Raw genomic sequence first — 24,699 nt, 5'->3', positions numbered from 1 at the left:
TTGAGTGGGGAAACCGAGGCCCCACTTCTAGACCCAGGGTTCTCAGTTATCTTCCAAGGGGGGAGGAGCAGGTATGGGTCAGACCCTGCCTCTGGGGGTGGGGGTGGTCGCCTTGCTCGCCTCTTACTGACACTGGCTGCTGTGCTGTGGTTAACGCGTGCTGTGCCTGAGTGCAGTAGTGAGCTGAGCAGCTGCCAAGGGTGCTTACCCAACCCTGAAAACCCGGGTTTGATCTCTGGAAGTCATGTGGTAAAAGGAAGGAACCAGTCAGTCCCTTCCAGTTTCCCTCTGACTTCCACACCATGTTGTGGCACACACACACACACACACACACACACACACACACACACACACACACACAGTGCAAAATAAATGAACCCAAATGTTTCCTAAAGCCACACAGGTAGCTTGACAAATGCAACTTTCCAAGGCTTCCCACATGGCTATACTTACTGCCTGAACTGCATCCAGCTCATGGTTCAGAGGCGCCTAAGGGAGTGGCATGCGTGGACTGCGTCAGACAGGGAAGAATGCACATCTGGGGGCAGATCTGCCCCAGTGTGGTTTCTGCAGGGTGCTATGTAGGCTTAGAATCATTTTGAGTCATATATGCAAAATGCTCCCCTTTTTAATGGCAACTCATTTAAATCAAAATTAAAAGGAAACAAAACAAAAAGCTCTAAAAGGTTGATAATGCAAGTCAAACAACGCAGTTGTAGGCTGTCTCACTTGCAGGCTAACTTATGTTTGAAACAGCTATGGAGAGGGAATCAGACTCAGGTCTTGGAAAAGCCTGTGTTTGCTTCATAAACTGGAGGATCTAGAATGGCTCAGCAGAAGTTCAGTTAAGTTGGCAGAACCTAACTTGAGTTTGGAGTATTCACAGCCCCAACGGTGGGGTTTGTTCACATTAGCAGCCAACAGGAATGCCTTGTGTGTGCAGAGGGCTCTCTTAGCCCCTCAAGAGTTCAGAATTCCCAGCATCCATAGGCTGTAGTGACACAGAGCACTGTGGCAGATGAGGACAGTGGGAGAGGGCCTCTCACTTCATGTCAACAGAAGCAAAGAGGGAAAAAGCAACAGAGAGAGAGTGGCAAGGGCTCAGACACAAGCTGTACACCTCAAAGGTACTTCTTCAGTGATGGATTCATTACTCCAGCCAGGTCCCTCCTTCTAATAGCTCATCCAGCTATGAAGTCACCTACAGATTGGTCCATTTGATGAGGCCAGGGCTTCATTATCCAGGCACCTCTGGGAGGATGGTACTTCATATGCAATCTACTGTAGGTTCAGAACCTTCCATCTGCTGGGATGGTACCATGACTGGCATTGCCATGGAAGGCATGGTTGCTACCATCCCTGGCATTGGGCAGGCTGCTTGGTTGAAAGAGCACGGCTATGAAGACTGGCTCAGGGGCTGATCTTTGGAAACCCCGGGTGTGAATCTTCCCAGAGTGCTAGGCACACCTACTATTTCCCATGGTTGGAGACTGTGGACCCGTGTCTCCCTTTATCTTCAGCACCTCCAATCTATGCTTCCTGCATCCGCATCCTAATGGACCTTTCCATCAGGCATGGATGCACTTCAAACTAAGAGTTGTCTAAAACATGTGGTTCTGAGATGGCTTCATCTGATCCTCTCCTGAGACACTCGCGTGGAAATGTGGGATTTGGACAGATGGGTCAGCCGTGGACAGCTCTGCTTGTGGAAGTCTCTTGGGGAAGAAGCAATGCTTTTATTATTTTCTAAACACACAGCTGCTGCTGAGCTGTTAACAACAACAAGAAGAAGAAATAAAGTGTCAGTGCTCCCACTTGCTTGTCTTGGAAAGGTGTGCCGTGTCCAAAAGTTACCTGCTGCTTATATGGCTTCCCTTCATCTATGCTCATCAAAAACCCTGTAGAAGGGCCAGGTGGGATGACTCAGTGGGAGAAGGCGTTTACCACCAAGTTTAATGCCCTGAGTCTCTGATCCCCAGAGCACACATAAAGGAGAAAAGGGAGACCTGGCTCTACAAAGTTGTACTCGAACCGTCACATGTGCATTGTGGCATGTAAATTTGAGCACAAATGCATGCACGCGTGCGCACACACACACACACACACACACTAAATAAATGCAATTTATTTTTTAAAGAAGAAGAAGAAAGGAAACCCTATATAGAACCACCAACAGGCTTGGCTCTGAGAGAACATGGGGAACTGAGCTTTGAAATTCATGGGAGAACCAAGAACCTGTTCCTGGCCTCCACCAAGCACCTGTGGATGGCTGGTCATGAGTTCAAGGTTGAGGCTCTAGTCTCCAGAACACAGGGAGCTCTCAGCACAGCTGCAGAAATGGCCATCTTGGGAGCCTCTGGGCTTCGGGGGTTACTAATGTGTCTGCTGACATGTGACAATAAAGCTTGGTTTCTTTTTCCTGTTTATAAATTTTTACATGTCTGAGTGTTTTCCTGAATGTTTGTATGTGCACCACATGTGTGCTGGGTGCCCATGGAGACCAGAACAGGGTGTTGGATCCCCTGGAGCTGAAGTTACAGACAGTTGTGAGCCTCCATGTGGGTGCTAGGGACTGAGCTCAGTGGATCTGAACTGCTCAGATCTGCTGCCAGAACAGCGAGGGCTCTTAACTATGGAGCCATCTCTCCAGCCCCAGAGAATAGTTTGGGCTCTGTTTTAAACTGTCATTATTTCAAACATAGTATGTCATGTGGCACTTAAGCATCAGTATAGACAGGCACCTTGAATGTGACTTGACTCTCCTTTTGAATGTCCTGATTCTACAAATAAAGGATCATTACATTGACAGGTAAGTTCTTGCAGCATTTTACTCTGAAGAATACTACCCCAAAGGGTTTTTGTTTGTTTTTTAACTCTGTTTTCCTATTGTTTTGTTGTTGTTGTTGCTGTGTCGCTTGATTTGAGATACAATCTCAAGTATCTTAGCTTGGAATCCAACTATCTCTTGAGCTGAGGATGACTCTCAACTTCAGATCCTCTACTCCCATGTACCGGGGTCACAAGTACAGCCTACCGTTCCTAGTGTGTAGTGCAGGGGATGGACCCTGAGCTACGTCCCCACCTCCAGCCCCAGCCTGTTGGAATTTAATTTATAAACTTCCTCAAGTAAGCTTAATGCAAACACAGAACTGGATGTTATAAGCTGTGTGGCCTTGGACAAGTCCCTTGTGAGCTTGATTCCTCTTCTAACAACAGTGATAGTATCTTCACTCTTTCTAACTTACAGATTTTCTTTAACATGTCAGAAAGAGATGGCTCACTGGGTAAAGGCACTTGCTACCAGGTAACCACCTCAGTGACCCACATGGTAGAAGATGGCTGACACTCACAGCTGTCCTCTGACTTCCATATGGTGCACATGTTGGTGCAGACACAGATAAATGAGTGTAAAAATAAATAAAAATGGGAAGAGAAGGAAACCAGATAGCACTCAGAGAGCAAGGGCAGCCTAGGAACATGTCAAGACATTATTTCAAAGTCTTTAAAAGGGGGAAAGAGACCTTGTTGCCAACTTTTACAAACCTACGGTCTCTAAAGACAAAGCAAGAGATCTGGTCATTTTCTGTATGGCTCAAGTGTCTAAGCATGAAATCAGTTTGGAACCTCTGCTGTAATCTTCTCCTCTTGGCCATTGGATGCCCATCTTGTGTCTGAATGGCTCAGTGGCTCATGCAAATGATAGGACATCAGATAAAGTCACTGAGCCTCTGGATGGAGCGCTGCCTCCATCCAAAAGGAAATTCTACAGTTAGTAGAACACACAGATTGTAGCTCCTTTCCTCCCACAACTCTCAACTCTCCACCAGCCCCAGGTCTTCTGATGTGTGTGGGGGATGGGAGGAGCTCTGCTTCTTCGTGGCTGCAGCAAACCAGGGCTCCCAAGCAAGCAAAGCTTACCATCACCTAGAGCCCTGATGGTCCGTTGCCCTCCATGCCCGTGGGCCCTGTCATATGAAGAACAGAGTCCATGTGTGAGCCTGAACTTTGGGACAGAATAATATAAACACTGTCAGATATCCAAAGCAAATGCATTTTCCCCAGGAGCCTCTGGGAAACCCATGGTTCAATTCTGTGACCAATTTCCTACAGAGCTAAGTCTCGACTTCCCCCACCCAATCTGTTTTTTTTTTTTTCTTCTATTTACAAAATGAGAGCGCATTGCCGCATCTCAGGAGGAGTTTATAGGGAAAAAAATAGGGCTATTCTAAAAATGTTTCCATTAGAACTCTTCTTGTCTGCAGAATTGAAGGGAGGGAACCTTTTGTGCCCAAACTGTCTGAAAAATGTGGACAGTGTGAACAGGGCATGGTGGTGCGTGCCTTCAATCCTAGCACTCAGAAGGCAAAGGCACGTGGGTCTCTGTTAGGCCAGTCTGGACTTCATAGTAAGACCCTGTCCCATCTCCGGACCAGGCACGCTGGCCTTACAGATGCTTGTCCTACTGCTTCTGGTGTTTGTGCCTGCTCTGAGCTCTGGTTCCGGTTCGTGAGGCAGGTGTGTTTCCCCACCAAGCCATCTCTATGGCCCCAGGGAGTTGTTTTTAGCTATGCTGCCTCTCTTCCCCTGACCTTGCACGGTGAGGAGGAGGGTTGGCAGTCACCATAAGGGAAATCAGCCAGAGGGGTGAACTGAAGGGAAGAGCCAGGTCCCTGGGACACATCAAGTGTGCCCGAAGCCAACAATCCCTGAGCCCAGATTGTCAAGTTACATATAAGTCTACCAAGTCATCTTTTTTGTTTGAGCCAGTGGGCCTTGTTATCTGACACAAGAAAGTGACCAGGGACTTCATGCAGCATTGAGGGGCATGTCCAGGGAGAGCCTCTTCTAAGGCAGTCATGCTTTAGAGAAAGACTTGAGAGTCTATATGGTGGTGGATGTTGATTGTCAATTGACTAGATTTATAATTCTCTGTCTTCAAAGATGTTTCCAGAGAAGACTGAGGACTGATAACCCGTGGCCCAAGGAAAGAGCAGCTGCCAGTGTTGCTTCTCTCTGGGCAAATGTTTCCATTGCAGCTGTGACCATCTTTCCCTGGCATAGAGTCCAGGCTCTTTGGCCTCTTATATGAATTGAATACAAGTGATTCTCCTGGACCTTTTGGGCCTTCGGTGCCATGCTGGGACTTCTGAGGCATCTGGCTTGGTGGTCTGAGAAACTATGGGAATTTTGGCCTTGTCAGCATGCAAGCAGCCACTGTGGGACTACTCAACCCTATCATGTAAGCTGGTCTCAGTCTCTATTATATATGTATGCATATATGTACGTGTATGTGTATATGTATGTACTGTGTATGTATATATATTTCTATCATTCTACCTTGAACAGAATATCCAGAGGGTTGTTCTACCAGGAAATGATATCCTTTCTACTGAGAAAATTCTATTACACTCTACAGTTGACCCCTCTAGTGTGAGGAGGTAGCCAGATATGGGCATACAGGTAGCCTTTCTGTCTGCAGGTCCTTCCTGTACCATCTCAGCTAACTCAGCTACCAGGGACCACAGATCCTCATCTCTGTATATACAGCATCCTTCAATTACCTCAAGGAAACTTTCATTAGCAACCAATGACCTAGGAATTGTGTCATCTGTGTACAGAGAGTGGTTTCTCCATCACCAGTACTAATTGTCCAATGTGGCTCCAGGACATTGCCTTTGGGGTAATGAGAGAACACCCAAGTATGTCCTGCAGAGACAGGGGAAGATAGGAGTTGCTAATCCTAGATAGGGATAAATTAGCTCTGTGCATCATCCCACAGTGCTAACCACACCCAGATACTTCCCAAGCCCCACCACTGGCTAAACCCTTGGTCCCAGAAGGCTATGGGTTTTCAAGAAACCACTGATTTAGTGCCCACCCACCTGGTAATTTCTCCAGCACATGGTCCTGACTTCCTGGAGACATTGGGGCAAGGTCTTCTTTGCTAGGGTGAGGTCTAACATTACATACCAAGCCTCTATACGCAGGCCTGAAGCAGTTCCAGGAACAGAATGGAATCCCTGGGCAAGAAGTACAACCCAGGCTGGGTGTGGTAAGCCTTTAATCCCAGCACTCAGGAGGCAGAAGCAGGTGGATTTCTGAGTTCGAGGCCAGCCTGGTCTACAAAGTGAGTTCCAGGACATCGAGGGCTATACAGAGAAACCCTGTCTCAAAAAACCAAAACCAAAACAACAACAACAACAAAAGTACAACCCAACCAAATAGGACTGTAGAGAGACCCATGAGCAGGTTATAACTCAAGGGCCCTCCTATGGTCACTTGACCTGGAAAGGCCCTTCAGGGTCACCACGGCTGGTTCCCAGCAAGTGTACCCAAGAGGACACACATTGTGATGCTCCCATCATAGCTGGAGGGAAGGGGGAAAAAAGCCAACTGCTCAGTTAGTAAGGCTGATAAATCATGAGAGAACACTGCCTGCCTTGCTAATTTAGATGAGCTGCTTCCTCCTTTAGCTTGGACCCAGTTTGGACTCCACTCATGCCAAAGCAGAGAAATTAAAGATTTGTTAAGAGACAACGCGATCTGAAAATAATGAGATGGCACAGGTTTGGGAGGTGGGGGCGGTTAAAAAGAATTTTTAAGAGGTAAACTAATTTTGATGACAGCCAGAGAATTAGGACATAATGGTCAGTTGGTTCTCTACTTGTTTCCTAATAAAGAAAAGTGCTGGGTGACAATGAGACAAAGAGACAGAAATAAATGGTTCTTAAGTCACAGATAATTAACTCCAAAGGCTTGCCGATGGCACATTAATATGCAGGAGCAAACAGCTTCACAAAGCATCAGTGCTCACAGAGAGGAGACCATTTCAAAGGTTGCTAAAAAGTAGAGAGTCCTGCTTTGGGGGCTAAAGAAGGGAGGAAGATGACAAGTGTCAATCTTAACTTTTGTTGGATGCAACTTCTGTACAAGGACTTGGTAGGACCCATTGAGTGTCCCCATCTCCCCCGTCTCCTGGACCTTGAAGGGTTGGGTCGTAATGACAGGACCTGGGGAAAGGCTGATCTCACAGTCCTTGTGAATCTGCAGTGGGTCATACCTTTGGGGGAATTGTGCTCGTTAACTATAACAGTCAACATGACACAACCTAGAATGACCCAGGAAGAGTGGCTTAGTTGAGAAATTATCTAGATCTGATTGTCCTGTGGTGGTATCTCCTGTGGGAATTGTACTGATAATTAATTGACTCAGCCCACTGTGGGCAACACCATTCCCTAGACTGGACTCTGAACTGTGTAAGATGAAGAAAACTTCCTGAGTGAGCAAGCAAGTGACAGGGATGCATTGTGACAGGGATGCATTGTGACAGGGATGCACTGTTTCTCTCTGTTCTTGACTATGGATGTGGTATGACCAGCTGTCCCACAGTCTTGATTGATGCAACTCCCCTATAATTATGACAGCAATTTGGAATTGTAAACCTTAATAACCCTCTTTTTCATCTATTATTTCTTTGGATCAAGGTATTTTTAATCACAGAAACAGAAATGAAAGTAGGACAAAAATCATTATCTATTTGACAGTGTGACTTCCCATGAACTCTGGGAAGATATCCCTGGTTCTGGGCCAAGTATTGCAATGGTAATTCCCAAGGATTTGCTCTAGGAGCACCGTATTTAAGAGGTGTTTGTAGAGTATGGAGGAACTGTGAGATGGTTCAGCAGGCAGCTTCGCCTGATGATCTGAGTTCAGTCAACAGAACCCACATGGAAGAAGGAGAGAACCAACTCCTGCAGTTTGTCCTCTGACATCCACAGGCTGTGGCAAGTGCTTGTGCACGCATGTGCATCATGCATGTACACGTAATTATGCAACCACAAATAAAAATGCTTGAATGTATAACCCCTGCCCTTGAATAGACACCCTAGCAGCAGGCTTGCCCATTTCCCACCTACTTTAGGACAGTTGAGTACAACTCTATCTGCTAAAAAAAAAAAAATGGACAGCGTGCCACAGGAAAAGTTGATCTGCTGAGTCAGGACTGTAAAGAGGCAGGTCGAATGCTCAACTTCTTGGAGCCCAGCATGTGTGTAAGAATGAGCGATGCTGCAGTGTTGGGGAGGGAGGGAAGGGTTAGGGTGTAAGGAACGCCTAGTCTAGCCTTGGATGAAGTCTGGAACTGAATGGGACTCATTGGTTCGAGCATGGTCAACTCTGGTTGGTTTTCTTTAAGTTCCCTCCATCTGCAGCTAGTAAAGAAGTTAGTCTCCCCCCCCCCCAACCACCACCACCCCCAAAATCCTGGGAGTTCATTCATCTGTTTCAGCCAGAGTCAGCTACTTCACATTAGACTAAGATACATTATGCAGGCAACTGAGAGATCCAGGAAACATCTGCTAAACAAAATCAGAATTAATGGCAAAAACCACAAGGATCTTGATATCTGAAGTTCCCCCAGATGCACAAAACAATAAAGGGGCCATTAGAGGCAGCTGTCGACTAGGAATGGATTCCAGGGGTTTTCAGGAAGCCAGGGTTCCAGTTTCCAACTCAATGAATGCAGGCAAGTCCTGTTTAGTTGGGGGATTTGCATTGCTAAGCAATCTAAGTACCCAGAGCCACCCAGGATAAGGGTGACAGTCTCCCTCCCTTCCACTCCTCTGAAGAGAGCAGCAGCCTTGCCCTCCAAGTCTGGCTATTGTCTTGCTGGAAAGCCAGGCCCCCCAGCTGGCAAAGGCTGGAACACAGTAAGTGAACCATCCTTGGGAGGGCCAGTAATCTAACATGACACCCTGGTGCCCAGCTCCAAACTCAAGCCCCTAATCACAGCACAATCACAGACATCTGGAATAGCTCACAGATCACCTCCTGCCCTTCAGAGATAGCTGACAAGGGCTGAATTATCCAAGCCACTTGCTCCACACTCTGGGGTGCTCCCAGGGCTGTAATTCAAAGAGATGGGATCAGTCAGAGAAAGTGCTGGAGTGAGTAGATGGGCTCTGGCAGGTACAGTCAGCACCTGCCCTCTGAGTGGACACGGGAGTGTCTCAGAAGGACCAGGGTTGGCAACTATTCACTGTGAAGTTTCAGAAAAGGTTGAAATTAAATTTCAGATGTCTGGAGATGGATGTTTTAAAAAAAAAAAAAAACTACTGTGCTAAAGCTAGGAAGACAGCTCAGTGGACAGAAGAAGGCTTGCTGTGGAGAAGTGAGACCGTGAGTTCAGGTCCCCATCATCTATGTAAAACATAGGACAGGATGCTGAGTCTGTAATTCCAGTGCTGCTGAACAGGTGGAGATAGAAGGATCCATGGAGCTTAGCAGCCAGCCGACCTCTAAGGAGGACACATGTCCTGGCCTAGAGGTAGGACATGTCCTACCTCTGTGGTCTTGTCCTATCCCAATCTTTATTACTGTAAAGTAAGTTCCAGATTCAGCAAAAATACCTAACATTCACCCCCCCCAACCTCCACATGCATGTGCTTCCACACACACACAGGTATGTACACACACAAACATGCATACACACACACACACACACACACACACACACACACACACACACCACGTTGAGTTTTTTTAGTTGTCCAGGGAAAGATGTACAAATTCTTGTTCTGGAAAGCAGACAGAATGCAGCCATGGCAGCTTCCCTGTGCAGCCATTACAGGTGGGCTCTGAACATTAGGTTCAAAGTCAGTCCAGGACTCTCATGAAGAAGCAACAGTTTTGCTTCTCTAAGGAGGACAGGTGTCCTGGCCTAGAGACTCCCTGTGGTCTTGTTGTCCTACCTCAGCCTTTACTACTATAAGAGAGACATTACCACAAGTCTAACTTCACGAGAGGCAGGTGGCACTCTCAACTTCTTTGAGTCCAGCACGCGTACAAGAACGAGCAATGCTCCAGTGTGGAGTGGTAAAGGGTTGGGGTGTAGGAACGCCTCACCTAGCCTTGGCTGAGGCTAGCTATGTAGGCTTGGGAGCCAGTGGTATGTGCTATGCACTTGGTGAGGATGAATCAAGATCAGACAACTTAAAACAGCCACCACCTATATGTGATGTGTGGGGTGCAACAGAGAGGCAGCAGTCCTATGGGGGGAAGGAGGTTCAGGCAGAGTCCTTGTCACCACTGGCAACATGGAAAGGAAGAAAGGAGCCTCAAGTATAAGATGCTATCTGCTCAGCTAAAGGTCAAGGGACATAAAGGATTCTCTGAAACTTCATAGTGAGTAAGTCAGCATCATTGTGCCCACGTCACCATTCCAGGCAGGCTCAGCCCTGGTTCCTGGCCCCTGAGGAAGCTTTCCCCTTTCCTGGACCCACTACAGCAGGCCTTGCAAAGGCACCGAGTACAGTGGCAGCCATGAACACCAAGACAGCGAAGTTAAATTGTTTCATCCCATAGGAAGCTGAGTTGGGGAAACTATTATCTGCCTATTATCTTCCTTGCTGAGAGTGGTATTTAACACAAAAGCCAGAGCAGCCCAGACAAACTTAACTGCAGCCATGCAACTCATCTGGTTCTTGGAGTTCAGCACTTTCTGAGTGTACTGTGCCCCAGCACAGTAAAGTACCACAAACCAGGAGGCTTCAAAAGCAGGAACTCATTTTTCTCTCAGTTCTGAAAAATCAGAAGACAAAAATCAAAGGAAGGGTTGGTCATACCATTCACGATCCCTGCTGATGGCTCTAGGGAATAGTCCTCCCATGCCGCTTCCTAGCCAGTGGTTGCCAGCAATGCCCTGCTCTGCCTTCACACGGCAACTCCCCTTCTGTGTCTACAGAGGATGTTCTCACTGCCATTCATGGGACTAAAGCCAAAACTGATCCCGTATGACTTTTTCTTAACTTGGTATGTCTATTGTCTATAGAGACCTTTTTAAATAGGTCTCAATTTAATAGAAGGTCATGTTCACAAATTCTGGCTTAGTATTTCACTATACTATTTTTTTTTGTCAATCTGTATTTTTCTTTGAGAACAGAGTCTCAAAATATAGCTGCACATTCAGCCCACAGCACCAAGCTTATTTGAACCTGAAGTCCTCTCATCAATGCCTCACCCAGGAGCATATAATATTACCAGAGATGGCAATGCACTCTGAAGAACTAATGGTATTTTTAAAACTTGTAGTAGCAATTCAGAATAACTATTTGTCTTAGGGTTTCTATTCCTACACAAACATCATGACCAAGAAGCAGTCTGGGGAGGAAAGGGTTTATTCGGCTTACATTTCCACACTGCTGTTGATCACCAAAGGATGCAGGACTGGAACTCAAGCAGGTCAGGGAGCAGGAGCTGATACAGGGGCCATTGAGGGATGTTCTTTACTGGCTTGCTTCCCCTGGCTTGCTCAGCTTGCTCTCTTATAGAATCCAAGACTACCAGCCCAGAGATGGTCCCACCCACAAGGGGCCTCTCCCCCTTGATCACTAATTGAGAAAATGCCCCACAGCTGGCTCTCATGGGGGCATTTCCCCAACTAAAGCTCCTTTCTCTGTGATAACTCCAGCTGTGTCAAGTTGACACAAAACTAGCCGGTACACTATTTTAAATTATCTTTTTAAAACCCAAAGGTCTTGGGTCCTCACTAGAATATCATGAGGATGAGACCAGGGTTCAAAAGGGCAACTTGTACTTAGTTCAAGAAATAATGATCATCACAAGGTCCTAGGCAGGGTGATGGGGAAGAAAAGTCATCAGCCATCAGCCAGCTTACTCAGCTGTGAACTGGGAAAGCTACAGTAGCAATCAGCCTGTCAAGACATTTGTGCAATAGTGGCATGAACGTTAGGAGGCTGACCAACCATCTTATGAAATAATAAAAGGCCCATTCCATAGGAGAAGGTGTGTGGCTGATAGCATAAATCCAGCCAAGAATCTATGACTTGGGGAGGCCCTGCTACGTTGTTAAATGAACACAACATCAAACTATCTTCAGCTTCCCAAGGGGTAGGGTCAAGGTGTAATTGTTCTTCTATACCCATAGACTGATGACACTCTCAGCCCTCACCAGAGACATTTGTGCAGTGGACAGTGTTTAACACAGAAATTCATAACTGGTCAAAATGCAGAGAATATATGACTGTGGAGTGCTCAGCTAGAATTGGAACATCTACATCATAGCTCTTGTTCCCAAGGCTTAGGAAACATCAACAAAGGGGCAGAAATATTCTAAGAGTAAGCAGTCAGAAAGAACTGGACACATAGGACCAGTGCACTTGAACTCATCTCAGTTGTAGTCGCCTACCTGAGACCATGCCAGTCAGCAGTCTAGCATAGATGGGAGGGGCTCACCACCTCCAACCCCTAGCTTAGGAACCATGGACAGCTGATGCTGCTAAGGGAGGAAGAGTCATTTTCTTTAAGGGTGTGGCATCTGACAGGTTGCCTTTGCCTCAACAGATGCCATCAGATGCATTTGCATATAAGCAGCACAAATTGAACACAACAGTTTATGAGGAAAAAAAAAGACATCAAATTGAGGGGGGTAGGGGTAGATCGGGGATGGATTGGAGGAATAGGAGTGAATACATTGCATGCACAAATGAAGTTCTCAAATATAATAATAGTCTATTAATAGGGAAATACATGAAATGAATTACAGATCCTGGCCTAGGATTGTGGGGAAGTTGGAGAGGAACACAAGAGGTTTCTGATTTCAGGTGATGAGCAGGGTGGATTGGCAGCATAAGCCAAATGCTTCAGGAAGGAGGCAGATGCTATGAAGTAGAGGTGACTTGGGATGAAGTCCAAAGCACACAGGCTACAGGAGCACTGAATAAAACCACAGCCTATCACCTCCCTGGTCACTGCCCCTCTATAATTCAGTCAAGACTCCATCATCTCCCAGACTATCAGCAGCCTCTCTCAGACCCTGCCACACAGGCTTAGTCAACACTTCCAGAAGTCAGAGTGGGGGATTGCCCTGGGTCAGGTGTCTGAGACATTAAACCTCAGGCAGAGCTGGTGTCTGTGAGCCAGGTACAGAAATGAAACCAAACACACCTATGTGGAAAATTCTCTTAGATTCCATAGTCAGGAGGCTGATGTTTTAGACTCAAAGTCTCTCCTGAGCACCCTGAACCTTCCTGGGCTTGGAGAAATGAGCAGGACAGAACCTTTCTGTTCCCGGTAGAGTTGGAGCAACATGCACATCACTAGACAATAATGACCTATTTTTCTTGATAGGAATAATTCGGTGAAATTTCCACAGCTCCTCCATTATCTTTTTTTATACTAAATACTGTTCAGAAGATCGACCCAATCCATGGCAGTGGCTTCTCAGGTTTCCAAAAACCTGGAAATATCTTCAAGGCCCCAATATCCCTTTCTCACTGCTCTGTGGCAAGCATCGACATCAAGCTATTACAAGAACTCTTAACCATTTGACATTGACATAAACAAAACAAAACAAAAACCTTAGGAAGACATCATTCACAATAGGAGAAAACTAAGTTTGGGGTGTCAGGAGAGACCTGCTAATAGCAGCTCAAAGAGCATGTCCTTAGTCAGTCATTGTGGATGCTGATGTGGGGGCTGGGCTGTGAATGAAGACAGAATAGCCCACGCATGTCTGTTCCTTCCTGGCATACTCAACCTCAGCCTTTGAGGGATTCTAAGCCCTGTACATTCCAAAGTATTTTAGACTTTTTTTGTCTTTGAAAAGAAATACAGAGGGCTGCCCCACATCTCCAGCCTAATCAGAGAAGGCTTCAACAGACAGACAGTAAGATTACAAAAAGGTTAAGTTTATATGTGATTCCATTGTGCAAATTAACTGCAGACGTTGTCAGCAAGAGGCCCGCTTATTATTCAGAGCCGCACGGTTCGTGCCAACGTCTACCTTCATTACGGCTACTTTTCTCCAGCTGACAGTCACTGTTCCCACTGGGAACACAATTTTCAAACCCCCCCCCCCCCAATCTACCTTCATCCAATTTAACTTGCTATCAGTATCCAAAGGATGTGAATCACCCTGTTGATGTGGTCCTGAGACCACTGCACTCTGAACACACGGAAGCCAGAAAGTTCACGGTAGCATCAGAATGCCCAGGTCCTCTGGATTTACGGTTTTAGAGCGTAGATGGCAGCCATTTCTCTGGGTGTCTGGTGTGGACAGTACTGCCAGGGTGTTATCAAGCTCTTAAATAGCATGCTGGTACCACAGTTATCCAAGCTTTTCATTATAGTCCATAACACGGATGCTAACTAACCAAGAGGAAGGATATGTTTGGCTTAGGAGGCAAGTATGTTTTTCGAACTTCAGTACTCTCCTCTTGGAGACAGTACAGTGGAAGAGAGTGGGGTTAAGGTGAGAATCAAAGCCTATGTGCGAGACGGAGAACACACTATGGTTTCCGACTTTGTTTGCTCCCTTCTGTCCCCACAATAGAGAGATGATTCCACAAATCGCACAAAAGACATTCTCTCGTTAGAGACTAGCTGTTACTGAAAGTAAATAAAAGAAATTTCCGTTAGACGATTCTGAAATTGCCATCCGTACATGCTTACCTCTGAGACCAGAGAACAAATGTGCCAGAGGAAGGCTGGCAGGGAAAATGGAACATCGTGGAATTGTTTTCAAAGGGGAAATTAATTGGTAATTTCTATTCTGGATTCTCGGAAGCTGTAAAAATCTAATCAGAAGCATTTTTCATAGTGGCTAATGCCTGCCCAACAGTGAAACAAACTCCCCAAATTCTAAACCATTTTTCATTTGTTTGTTTTGTTGTGGTTATCATTAATGACTTCTTCTGCTTGAAACAAGCGATTTCAAATGTCACCCCCAAATGAGGGTCTCCTTCAGAGACCATGTGTGTGGTCAGGAGTGAGCCAGTCCCCTGGAGCTGCCTCTGACACTTGAAGGTACCAGCCTTGTTCTCACAGGCAAACCCAGCCTTAAGTTCTTGTGTCTTTTGAGCCAAGAAGCAAACAGCTAGCAGGCAGGAAAGCTTGGCATTTCAAAGTACAGGCTGCCCATAGGCTGGCGTTCATCATAGACTCAGCCAAACCACTTCCAAAATGTCAGCGCCAGGAATGATAGAGATGTAAGTAATTTTTTCCTACCTTCTCTTCTTGTGACTTCAAAGCCTCTGATTTCCTGAAAGGAAAGAGAGATGTGGTTTTGAAGAATAATTCATAGGTACAGAAGGTTCAGATACTTGCAAATGATTCTGTCTTGTTAGTTATATTTTCTCCAAATGGTGAATCAAATAGTAAGGTCAGCAATGTTAGGTCTTCTTACATCACAGAGCCTGTGTGCACACATGTGCACACACACACATGGGTCAATGCACACACACACATGGGTCAATCTCACACACACACACACACACACACACACACTTGTAAACAACTTATTACTTTGGTGACTTAGAATTTAAAAATACATTATTGGGGCTGGAGAGATTGAGTATAAATCGGTTTTCAAAGGATCTAGTGCCTACGTGGAGCAGTTCGCCTGTAACTCCAGCTGCAAGAGATCTGACACTCTCTTTTGGCCTCTTCTAGCAACTGCACTTTTATGGACACCCAACACATACATATACATAACTAAGGATAAAATAATTAAAAATACATTGCTGGGCTGGAGAGATGGCTCATTGGTTAAGAGCTGTTCTTCCAGAGGTCTTTAGTTCAATTCCCAGTAACCATACGGTGGCTCACAACCATCTGTAATGGGATCCAATGCCCTCTTCTGGTGTGTCTGATGACAGCTACAGGGTACTCATATACATAAAATAAAAGCAATATTAAAAATATATCACCTGTCATACTATGTCTTCTTTATGTGCAGCCTGGGCCAGTTCCAAGTATTAAGAAGGACTCTGTCCCTGGGTATGGTCCTATGCTTTGTTTCATGGCAATGTGCTTACAATGGCTCCAGAAGAAAATGTCATGTGGTGTCTGATTAAAGCCAATTCATAGTTTCTAAAGGCTCATGGACAGTTTGGAGAGTGAGTCTAGGTCACTGGGCTAAATTAAGCATTTTGCTTTTCCTAGGCTAATCTCAAGAATATTTTTGATGCCAGCTCTGTGCAGTACAATAAGCAAACTATTTCAGGAACTACCCAGGTACCACAGGATGTCTGCATTAATATTCAGTTGAGCAGGGAGCTTCAGAAGAAATACACATTACTGAGAAATCAAAGGGCGATTTGCCTTGATAAATGCCAGCATTTTGAATTCAGCTTGAAACAAGGAAAATTATTTTTTAAGAGAATCTTTGAACATGGCGCTGAATAATGGGCAAATTTTCAGGCAGGGAGAGTGGAGGGAGAGTGCACCAGGACGAGGGGATGAGAGGGCAGGAGGCAACATGCTGAGTGAGTATACAGTAGGCTCAAGGAGAGGAGGAAGGTCCCAGTGAGAAGTTAAAGGGGGGAAGCCTGGCAACAAACACCATAGCTTCACAACTGAAGTGAAGAATCTACAGCTCACCAGAAATGACCAGGTTAAGATGAAAACCGCAAAGACTCAGATACACTGGCACTGTCTAGTAAAAGGAAACAACAAATGTGGACCTCCCCATTACCCCACCAAGATCACTCAACTGCACAACACAATAGGCAGTAGCATGGTCTTTCCCGCCCTGGCATCCTCCTGTAGTCAGGAGGGGGCAGCAACAACAGAGGTGAAGAACAAGATGCCACCCTGGAACATTTTCCTGCCCATGATGGTTAGTTGCCACACACGCACAGTCACCTAGAAAGAGAGTCACACTCGAGGAATGAACTAGCTTATTCGGCCTGTTGGTCTGTGCACTGGGGGCTATCTTGATGTTTAATTGATGAGGAAAGGGCCCAGCCCATTGTAGGCGACACTGTTCTTGACGAAGGGGATTCAGATGTACCCAGGAGCGAAGAGAGCTAGCTGCGTGTATGCAGCAGGCAAGCAAGGCTGTGTTGTGTCCTCTACCCCTCTGCTCTTGACTATGGAAATGGGGTGACCAGCTGCTCCTGTTCCTGCTTCTGCTTCCTACTGACTCGCTAGAGAGAAGATGTTTTACGCAGCCACAGAGATTAGTCCAGGCCCCTCAAATGATTTCTCTTGTGAGTGAAAAGCCCCAACAGGGACCAGTGGGAGACCCGTGCAATATGAGGCAGGTGAATGAACAGAAGCACGGCACTCAACAGTGTTGGATCTACTGACACCAGGAAACAAGCATCCTGAAGGCTGGACCTGTGGGGATCATCTGGGGCAGGGTTCAGAGAAAGTGACATGGAGACAGGAATGACGATATAAGATATGTAAGTCCAAAAACAAGCCCTATTCTCTCAAACTGCTCCTCGGCAGCTTGTTCCTGGCCCTGGCAACTCCACCCACTACAAACCACCACATGTAGTATCGTGAATGTAGAGGTGGGTATAGTCAGCTCTTACGCTCCTGGGAAAGCCTTTACTTCCCCAAATTGGTTATTGTGGGTGCATAAAGCATATGCATTAAGGAACGCAGATGTCAAATGACATGGCACGCCTAATCATTTCTTCAGGTCTATATTTGCTTCTTTTAGGAGTAGTAAGGGCTGGGGAGAGGGCTCTACTTGCCACACAAGCATGGGGACCTAAGCTTGGGTGCTCAGATCCTATGAGAATTTAGACATGGTAGCATGTGTTACATGGATGAAAAGCATAGCACAGCGCATGTGTGGTGGTCATAGATGGACTTGCAGGAGTCTGTTCTCCCCTTCCACGATGTAGACCTGGGGATGGGACTCAGGCTTAGTGCTAAGCACCTTACCCACGGAGCCATCTCACTGGCCCAGCAACCAATTCTTATATTGATGTTAAAACCAGCCACTTGACTGAACTTCCTATTGTTTGTGACAGCTCTCATTGATTCTTTTGGGATTCTTTTTTGCAGCTTTTAGGAGCTGCTGTGGTTTTATAACCAATGAAAAGCAGCTTCGACTGGTGGGTTTGTAACCTGCAAGTGACAACAGTCTTTAGTCGTTAACGCCAGTTCTGCTGTCTCTTGTCTTATTGTTAACTTCTTCCTTAACTTGATATCAAATTCTGCAAAATGGGCACAGTGGCACATGCTTGGAATCCCAGGACTTGGGAGATTGAGGCAGGGGGATCACCACAAGTTTGAGGCCAGCCTGAGGTATGGCATGGGACTCTGGCCTGACCTGCTAAAATGAAAATAAGGTGCAGACAGAGTGAGTACTTTTAGCTTGTTTTTGACGCCTAAGAGAGACCCTTCAGTGTCTCCTTATTGGAGAAGCGAATCTTTGGCAGAGGTATGTTAACTACACTAATGCGATCAATGCACATTTCATTGAGTTTCACATAAATAATGCGCTGGGTAAAGCCACCTGTCCCCTTACTCAATTATTTACTGTTTCCCTTTGTTGTGTGAGGGTTGGAATGGAGCCAGTATCTGTTCCACTCTTGCAGCCTGGGTACTGTAAAAGAACAGGTGCTTGATACATATTTGTTGAATAAAAAATAAAATAAAATACATATGCCTTGAATTTTATCAAGTGCTACTTCTGAATTTATGCAGATAATTATTTTTCCCTTAGCTTTATTAACACCATGGCTTATAAAGTAGATTTTATTATCTTTCTGGAATAAGCTTTTCTAACTTGTGATGTACTTTTAAAACCATGATCTTGGGGGCCAGAGAGCTGGCTCAGCTGTTAGGAGCACTTGCTGCCTTTTCAGAGGTTTAGGGTTCAGTTCCAGCACTCACACGGAGGATCACAAACCATCTCTAACTCCAGTCCCAGGGAATCGGAGGTCCTCTTCTGGCTTCCACGGGCACTGTCTACATGTGGTGAACACATATACACGTAGGCAAACACCCTTGCACATATAATTAAAATAAGTAAATATTTTAAAATGTGATCTTGAATGCTGTCTTCTGTGATTTTTAAGTGTGTTTTATAGTGATTCATCTATGATTTTATATTCATATTCATCAGTGAGGTTGGAGTAACTATAGATTTCGAAAATTAAAAGACTTCTAGCTTTTTTTTTTTTGTAATGAATTTAGAAGTTTTCCTATTACCATGGCTTGATATGGTTTACGTAAAAGCAGAAGAGATTGGCGTGTGGCCCATATCAGTCATCTTAGCTCATGGGAGGGAGGAGATCCGGGTGAGAACTCCAGGCCGAGCTATAAAGTGAGACCTTGTTTCAATTTTCAATAAAAGTGAGGTGGAAGTGAGATTACCTGATGTCTTAAGGTTTCTCACTTACATTTTTTTTTACTGTTATTGATTAAACTGAGAGAAGAGATTAAACTTGTCTCGCGTCTGTCATTTTGGTCAGAGGCCGGTTGATCTTAAAATCCTTAAACCTTACTCCAAAGCCAGGCAGGGGGATTAGAAGCTCCCTGGCCGCCAGTGGCTTGTAAACAGCTCTTCAGCACGGTGGCTGATGGGAGAGACACACTCAAGTTTACTATTGGACAGACGAGGCTGGGACACACCTACAGAGTCTTCTAATTGGAGCAGGTGAGAATATGCGCATCAGTGCTGAGCCAATAGTAGTCCAGGGGTGTGCTGGAGAAAGGAATAAGAGGAAAGAATGGGAAAGAGGGGACACAGCGGTGGGACTGGCACAGGACACAGGGCAGGGGGATCTGGCACAGAAGCAGAGTCAGAGTGAAGGACAGTATGGCCTCAGCTGATGTGGGGACTATGCGGTGGTATGCCAACACTTGAGAAGTGTTCTGTGATATTAAGATGTTGTAACAGGGAGCCACTGTAAGGAGGCTGTGCCTGGGTATGCTGCTTTGGGAAGCAGGAATATCCACACTCCCCCTTTCTCTGGAACACACAACAGATAGTGGCATGCTATCAGGGTCGGTGTCCCTGTTGTGACCCAATGTGGCTAACCTAGCTTAGTGCCAGGGCATATTGCTCTACAAACATGCTACTTCTGCTCACTCTTCAGCAAATACTTTAACTCAAGGAATACAAGAGATAAAAACTCTACATCAATGACCAGGTAGGTATGGCTAAGAGAAGCCTGAAGGCCCACTCCTGGAAATCCACCTATGCTAGCAGAGATAAAGAAAATCCACCAATAAGACCCTGCAGCAAAAGTAGTTTCCAGAACACTTAGAGTTCAGAGTTCATAGACCATAGAGTACTGAGTCTACCCCATAAACTCTACTGTCCATAACAGTAATTCCCCAGATGTAATAGAAGGGCCCTGCACTCTCACACCTATGAAGAAAGCAGATGCTAAGACTCTGGTGTAGCGTGCACATCCCAGATACATGAATCCTCACAAAAGAAATAACAGGAAAACTATACTATAAAATTCAACTAAAAATACATTCAATACATCACAGCAAGTTCATGTCCAAAGACACCACCAAGAGAAGGCTATTCCCTAAAATATCTCTAATACAAAATTAGAGGACATTCATGACCAACATTCTCATAAATCTCATCATAGAAACATGGAAGGTTATCCCCAAAGTCATATTCCTTAACAAATAACCACCAAGATACTGAATTAGATGAAATGACAGATAAAGAATTCAAAAGAATGGCTTTTGTAAAAAAAAAAAAAAAATCTATAAATTCCAAGAAAATACAATGAAACAGCTGGAAAAGTTAAGGAATACAATGCAGAATTCTATGGGTCACTCAATAAAGGGAGTTGGCGACAAACAGAAATCATATAAATGGAAAGCTCACTGAGTCAAACAAAAAAACTCACTCAAAGCCAGTGAATGAGATTGTTCAGAAAAGAGGATTTTTAGATTTTTAGAACAAAGTTGAGAAATGAAGATATCCAAACAATAATTTAGAGAAAATAAAATAACTTATGAACAGGCATGTAAGAAATTATGACATGGATTAAAAGACCAAACTGATTTTTTGGTACATTATAAAGTGATACGGAATACATGAAAAGCCATACAAAGATATATTTATAAAATAATAGCAGATATTTCCCCAAATCTTGAGAAAGATATGAGCGTCTAGGTGTAGGTGGTCTTGAGACACATGACAGACACACCAGAGTACACAATGAAGAATGCACACTGAAATAATAAGAAATAATACAAGAAATAATAAGAAACAAACACAACTCATTACACAGGTAAACCCAGAATAACTGTAGATTTGTTAACACAAACTCTTAAGGACGGGAGCACATGGACCAATGTACACCAAATCCTGAAGAAAACAACTTCTAAACTATATTACTGTAGGATGCAAAGTTATTCTCTGAACTGAACAAGAAATGAAGATGTGCCAATATAATTATAATATAAAGGAATTTGTCAATCCGTAAGTCAATGTTATAGGGGAAACTTAACAGAATTCAATATACACATGAGAAAGAATAAAGCTAACCATTAGCATACAGAAAGAAAATAAATTCTAGTAGAAGCAGAGCTCAGCAAGCTAACATTAAGGGGAAAATAAAATCCAACATCAGAAAAATAACAAAGAACTAGGATGTACCACTGCTTTATATCTCTGAATATAAATGATCTCAATTAAAATATGTGAACTAGATATATAGATTTTTAAAAACAAGATCCAATTGTTTGCTGAATGCAAGAAACACACTTCACTAGCAAAGACACAGGCAGACAGTAAAAGGATGGGAAATGATGCCCTAAGCAAATGGAATCTGGAGGAGAGCAGCAATTCCTATGCTTCTATTCCATAAAGAACACCCCAAGCCAAAATTAGTAAAGCAGACATCAAGAAAGAATACTGATTATAAATACATATGTCCTGAATGTTGGTATACCAAATTATAGGACACAAGGACTATCAGACCAAAAGGAGTAGGTAGGCATCTATACACTAGTAGTGGGTAACTTGAGATCTCTTCTCTCACCAATGATAAGTCATTCAAGCTAGTAATCAATAATGAAAATGTCAGAGTTGATTCACTATATATCAAATAGACTTAACAGACATCTATAGAATGCTCTATCTAGCACTTACAAAATATACCTTCTCTCAGTAGCACATGGAACTTTCTTCAAAACAGATCATACTCCACAGCCAGCATGTCTAGACTGCAGTTCATGGGCCATGTGCGACACATGCACACAAGTATATGAATGTTCCCCAACATGGAATCATAAGCTTACTGAGATATTATGAGACATTTTTGAAGCTTTTTGTAAACTGATTGCTCATCCTTGAACATGAACTTTGTACATTGCAATGTCGTGCTGCTGTGTAAAAAGTTTAGACACTTCTTCAGTCATTAAAATAAGATTGAAATACAAAAAAATGGAATAATTTCTTGTGCCTTATGAGATAATAGGATAACTCTAGATCTCAGCCACCAGAGAAATTACTATATAAATAATATATATATATAACAGATTTATACATATATGTATATGTATATATGCATATATATGCACATGTGACATATGTATATGCATATATGTCACACACACACATATATGACATATACAGAGACTTTAAGATGGCCAATCAGTAGGACACTGAAGAAATTTAGGAAGATAATTTTTTCTAGATTCTAATGAAAATAGAAATATGTCAAAATCAGTGAGTACAATGAAGGCCATTCTAAGACGTACGTTCACATCATTTAAGAACGCCTAAATGAAAAAGAAAAACTCAGAGAGATTACCTCTGAGTACCTTTGTTCTTCAAAGGTAAACAACACTGACAAACCCAAAGGAAAGGTAAAGAAGACTGAAATTTCTGGGGGTCAAACAAGAGATATTACAACAAACACCACCAAAATCCAGGAAGCATTAGGGATCATTTTGAAAACATATGCTCTTAATAAAGTGTCATATTAGATAAGATGATTTTTTTTATATATTGCCTACAAAAATTAAATAAAGGGGAAATAAAAAAAAAACACTCTAGCAAAGGGACTGGAGCAGCAGCTCAGTAGTTAACAGCATTCATTAGTTGTGCAGAAGACGCGGGTTGGACTCCCAGCACCCACAGGGTGCTCATGAACATCTGTTACTCCAACTTCAAAGGACCCAATACCTTCTTTTGACCTCAGAAGGCATCATGAACATATGTTGTATATGAACATACACACATATCAGCAATGCATTCATATACGTATAATAAAAAAATCTTTAAAAAATAAAAAAGAAATGAGATTATATAGAAATAAAGTTTCTGAACAATGAAAACCAGTCTTTGCTGAATGTGACAGGCATCTGAAAAGTAGTAAGGCTGTTTATTGAAGTATTCCATAAAATAGAAAGGGTATGACTGTTTTCAAATTCATTCTGTGAAACCAATATTACCTCAATACTCAAATTAGAAATGAGCAAAACCCAAACTAAAGCTACAAACTAACATCATTGATGGACACACACACAAATTTTCACCAAATAATACAAGCCAAATTCAACAATATGTTAAAAATATCACAGCTCACAATCTAGTTATTCTTGGAACATCGGGATGGTTTAACATAGGTAAATCAATAGATGTAAAATTAATTAAAAACAAAAATCATGTGACCAACTCAATAGATTCGGGGAAAAAAAATCCCTTGACAAAATTCTACATACCTTAAAGAACATAGGAAGAGATGGATCACACATATACCAAGGAAAGAACATGTATAACTAACCTACAACCAACACCATATTGAATAGTGATAAATGTAGAATATTTCCCTAGTCTAGGTAGTGATGGTATATACCTTTAATCCCATCACTTGGAGTCACAAGCAGGCAGATCACTGAGTTTGAAACAAGCCTGATCTACAGAGTGAGTTTCAGGACAGCCAGGGCCACACAGAGAAACCTTGTCTCAAAAAACAGAAAACAAACAAAAACAAAAAACATTTCTCTAAAATCAAAAACTAAATAATCCACACACTCACCATGATTATTTAATCTACTACTTTTAGTACTAGGTAGTTCAGCTTGAACAATGAGGCAAGAAAAATAAAAGCAGAAAGAGAAGATGTCAACTCATTCCCATTTGCAAACAATCTGATCCAATACTTACAAGACCTTAAAGACACCGCTAAGACCTCTTAGACTTGCTAATCAAATTCAGTGAAGTAGCTTGATGCAAAATTAACATACAAAATCAGTATCTTTTAAACACACCAACAATGAAAGGCATTCTAAAACAATCACTTCCATAAAAGTCTGAAAAATAACAAGATTTTCAGAAATAAGTCTAACCAAGGAGGTGAGAGATCTGTCAAAGAGAAATTATAAAATATGGATTAAAGTGAAGACCTTAGAAGATGGAAAGATGTAGAAGATGGGAAGACCACCCATAGTCATTCATGGGCCAGCAGAATCAATACTGTTAACATGGTCATATTACCAAGTGCAATCCATAAACTTAGCGCATGTCCTAACAAAACTCTAATGATATATTTCAAGACAATATTAAATTTCATAAAGAAGCACAAAAGATACAAAATAACCAAAGTGATTAAGAACATACATACCACTACCACTACCACCACCACCACAAACCAATAAGCTAGAGGAGTTATTAAATACAATTTCAAATTATACTGTAGAAACACAATGTAAAAAAAAAAAAAAAGCATGGTATTGGCACAAAAACAGGCACATGTACCAATGGTATGGAATGAAAAAACAAAAACAACAATAACAACACACACAGAGAGACCAGCCAGCTATCAACATCTGGTTTTTGGCAAAGGTGACAAAAGTATCATTGTGAAAAAAATATGTCCCCTTTAACAAATAGTGTTGGGGAAAAACAGATTTCCACATGCAGGAGAATGAAACTAGACCAGACAATAGTTCTTC

The 24,699-nt window shown here is 43.4% G+C and overlaps 1 protein-coding gene across 1 annotated transcript in view; it reads right to left on the bottom strand.

Moving 5' to 3' along the window:
• Fstl4 (follistatin like 4) overlaps nucleotides 1-24,699 on the bottom strand; it is a 424,479-nt gene that overhangs the window by 359,411 nt on the left and 40,369 nt on the right. Inside the window, exon 3 of the mRNA XM_021213419.2 lies at nucleotides 15,025-15,058. Coding sequence (XP_021069078.1) covers nucleotides 15,025-15,058 — 34 coding nt within the window. The remainder of the gene's footprint in view (nucleotides 1-15,024; nucleotides 15,059-24,699) is intronic.

The sequence above is a fragment of the Mus pahari genome, chromosome 14 (genome assembly GCF_900095145.1).
Source record: "Mus pahari chromosome 14, PAHARI_EIJ_v1.1, whole genome shotgun sequence".
NCBI classification, from domain to species: domain Eukaryota; kingdom Metazoa; phylum Chordata; class Mammalia; order Rodentia; family Muridae; genus Mus; species Mus pahari.
The sequence above is the reverse complement of the archived record's forward strand: the minus strand, read 5'-3'. Positions and strand labels throughout refer to the sequence as shown.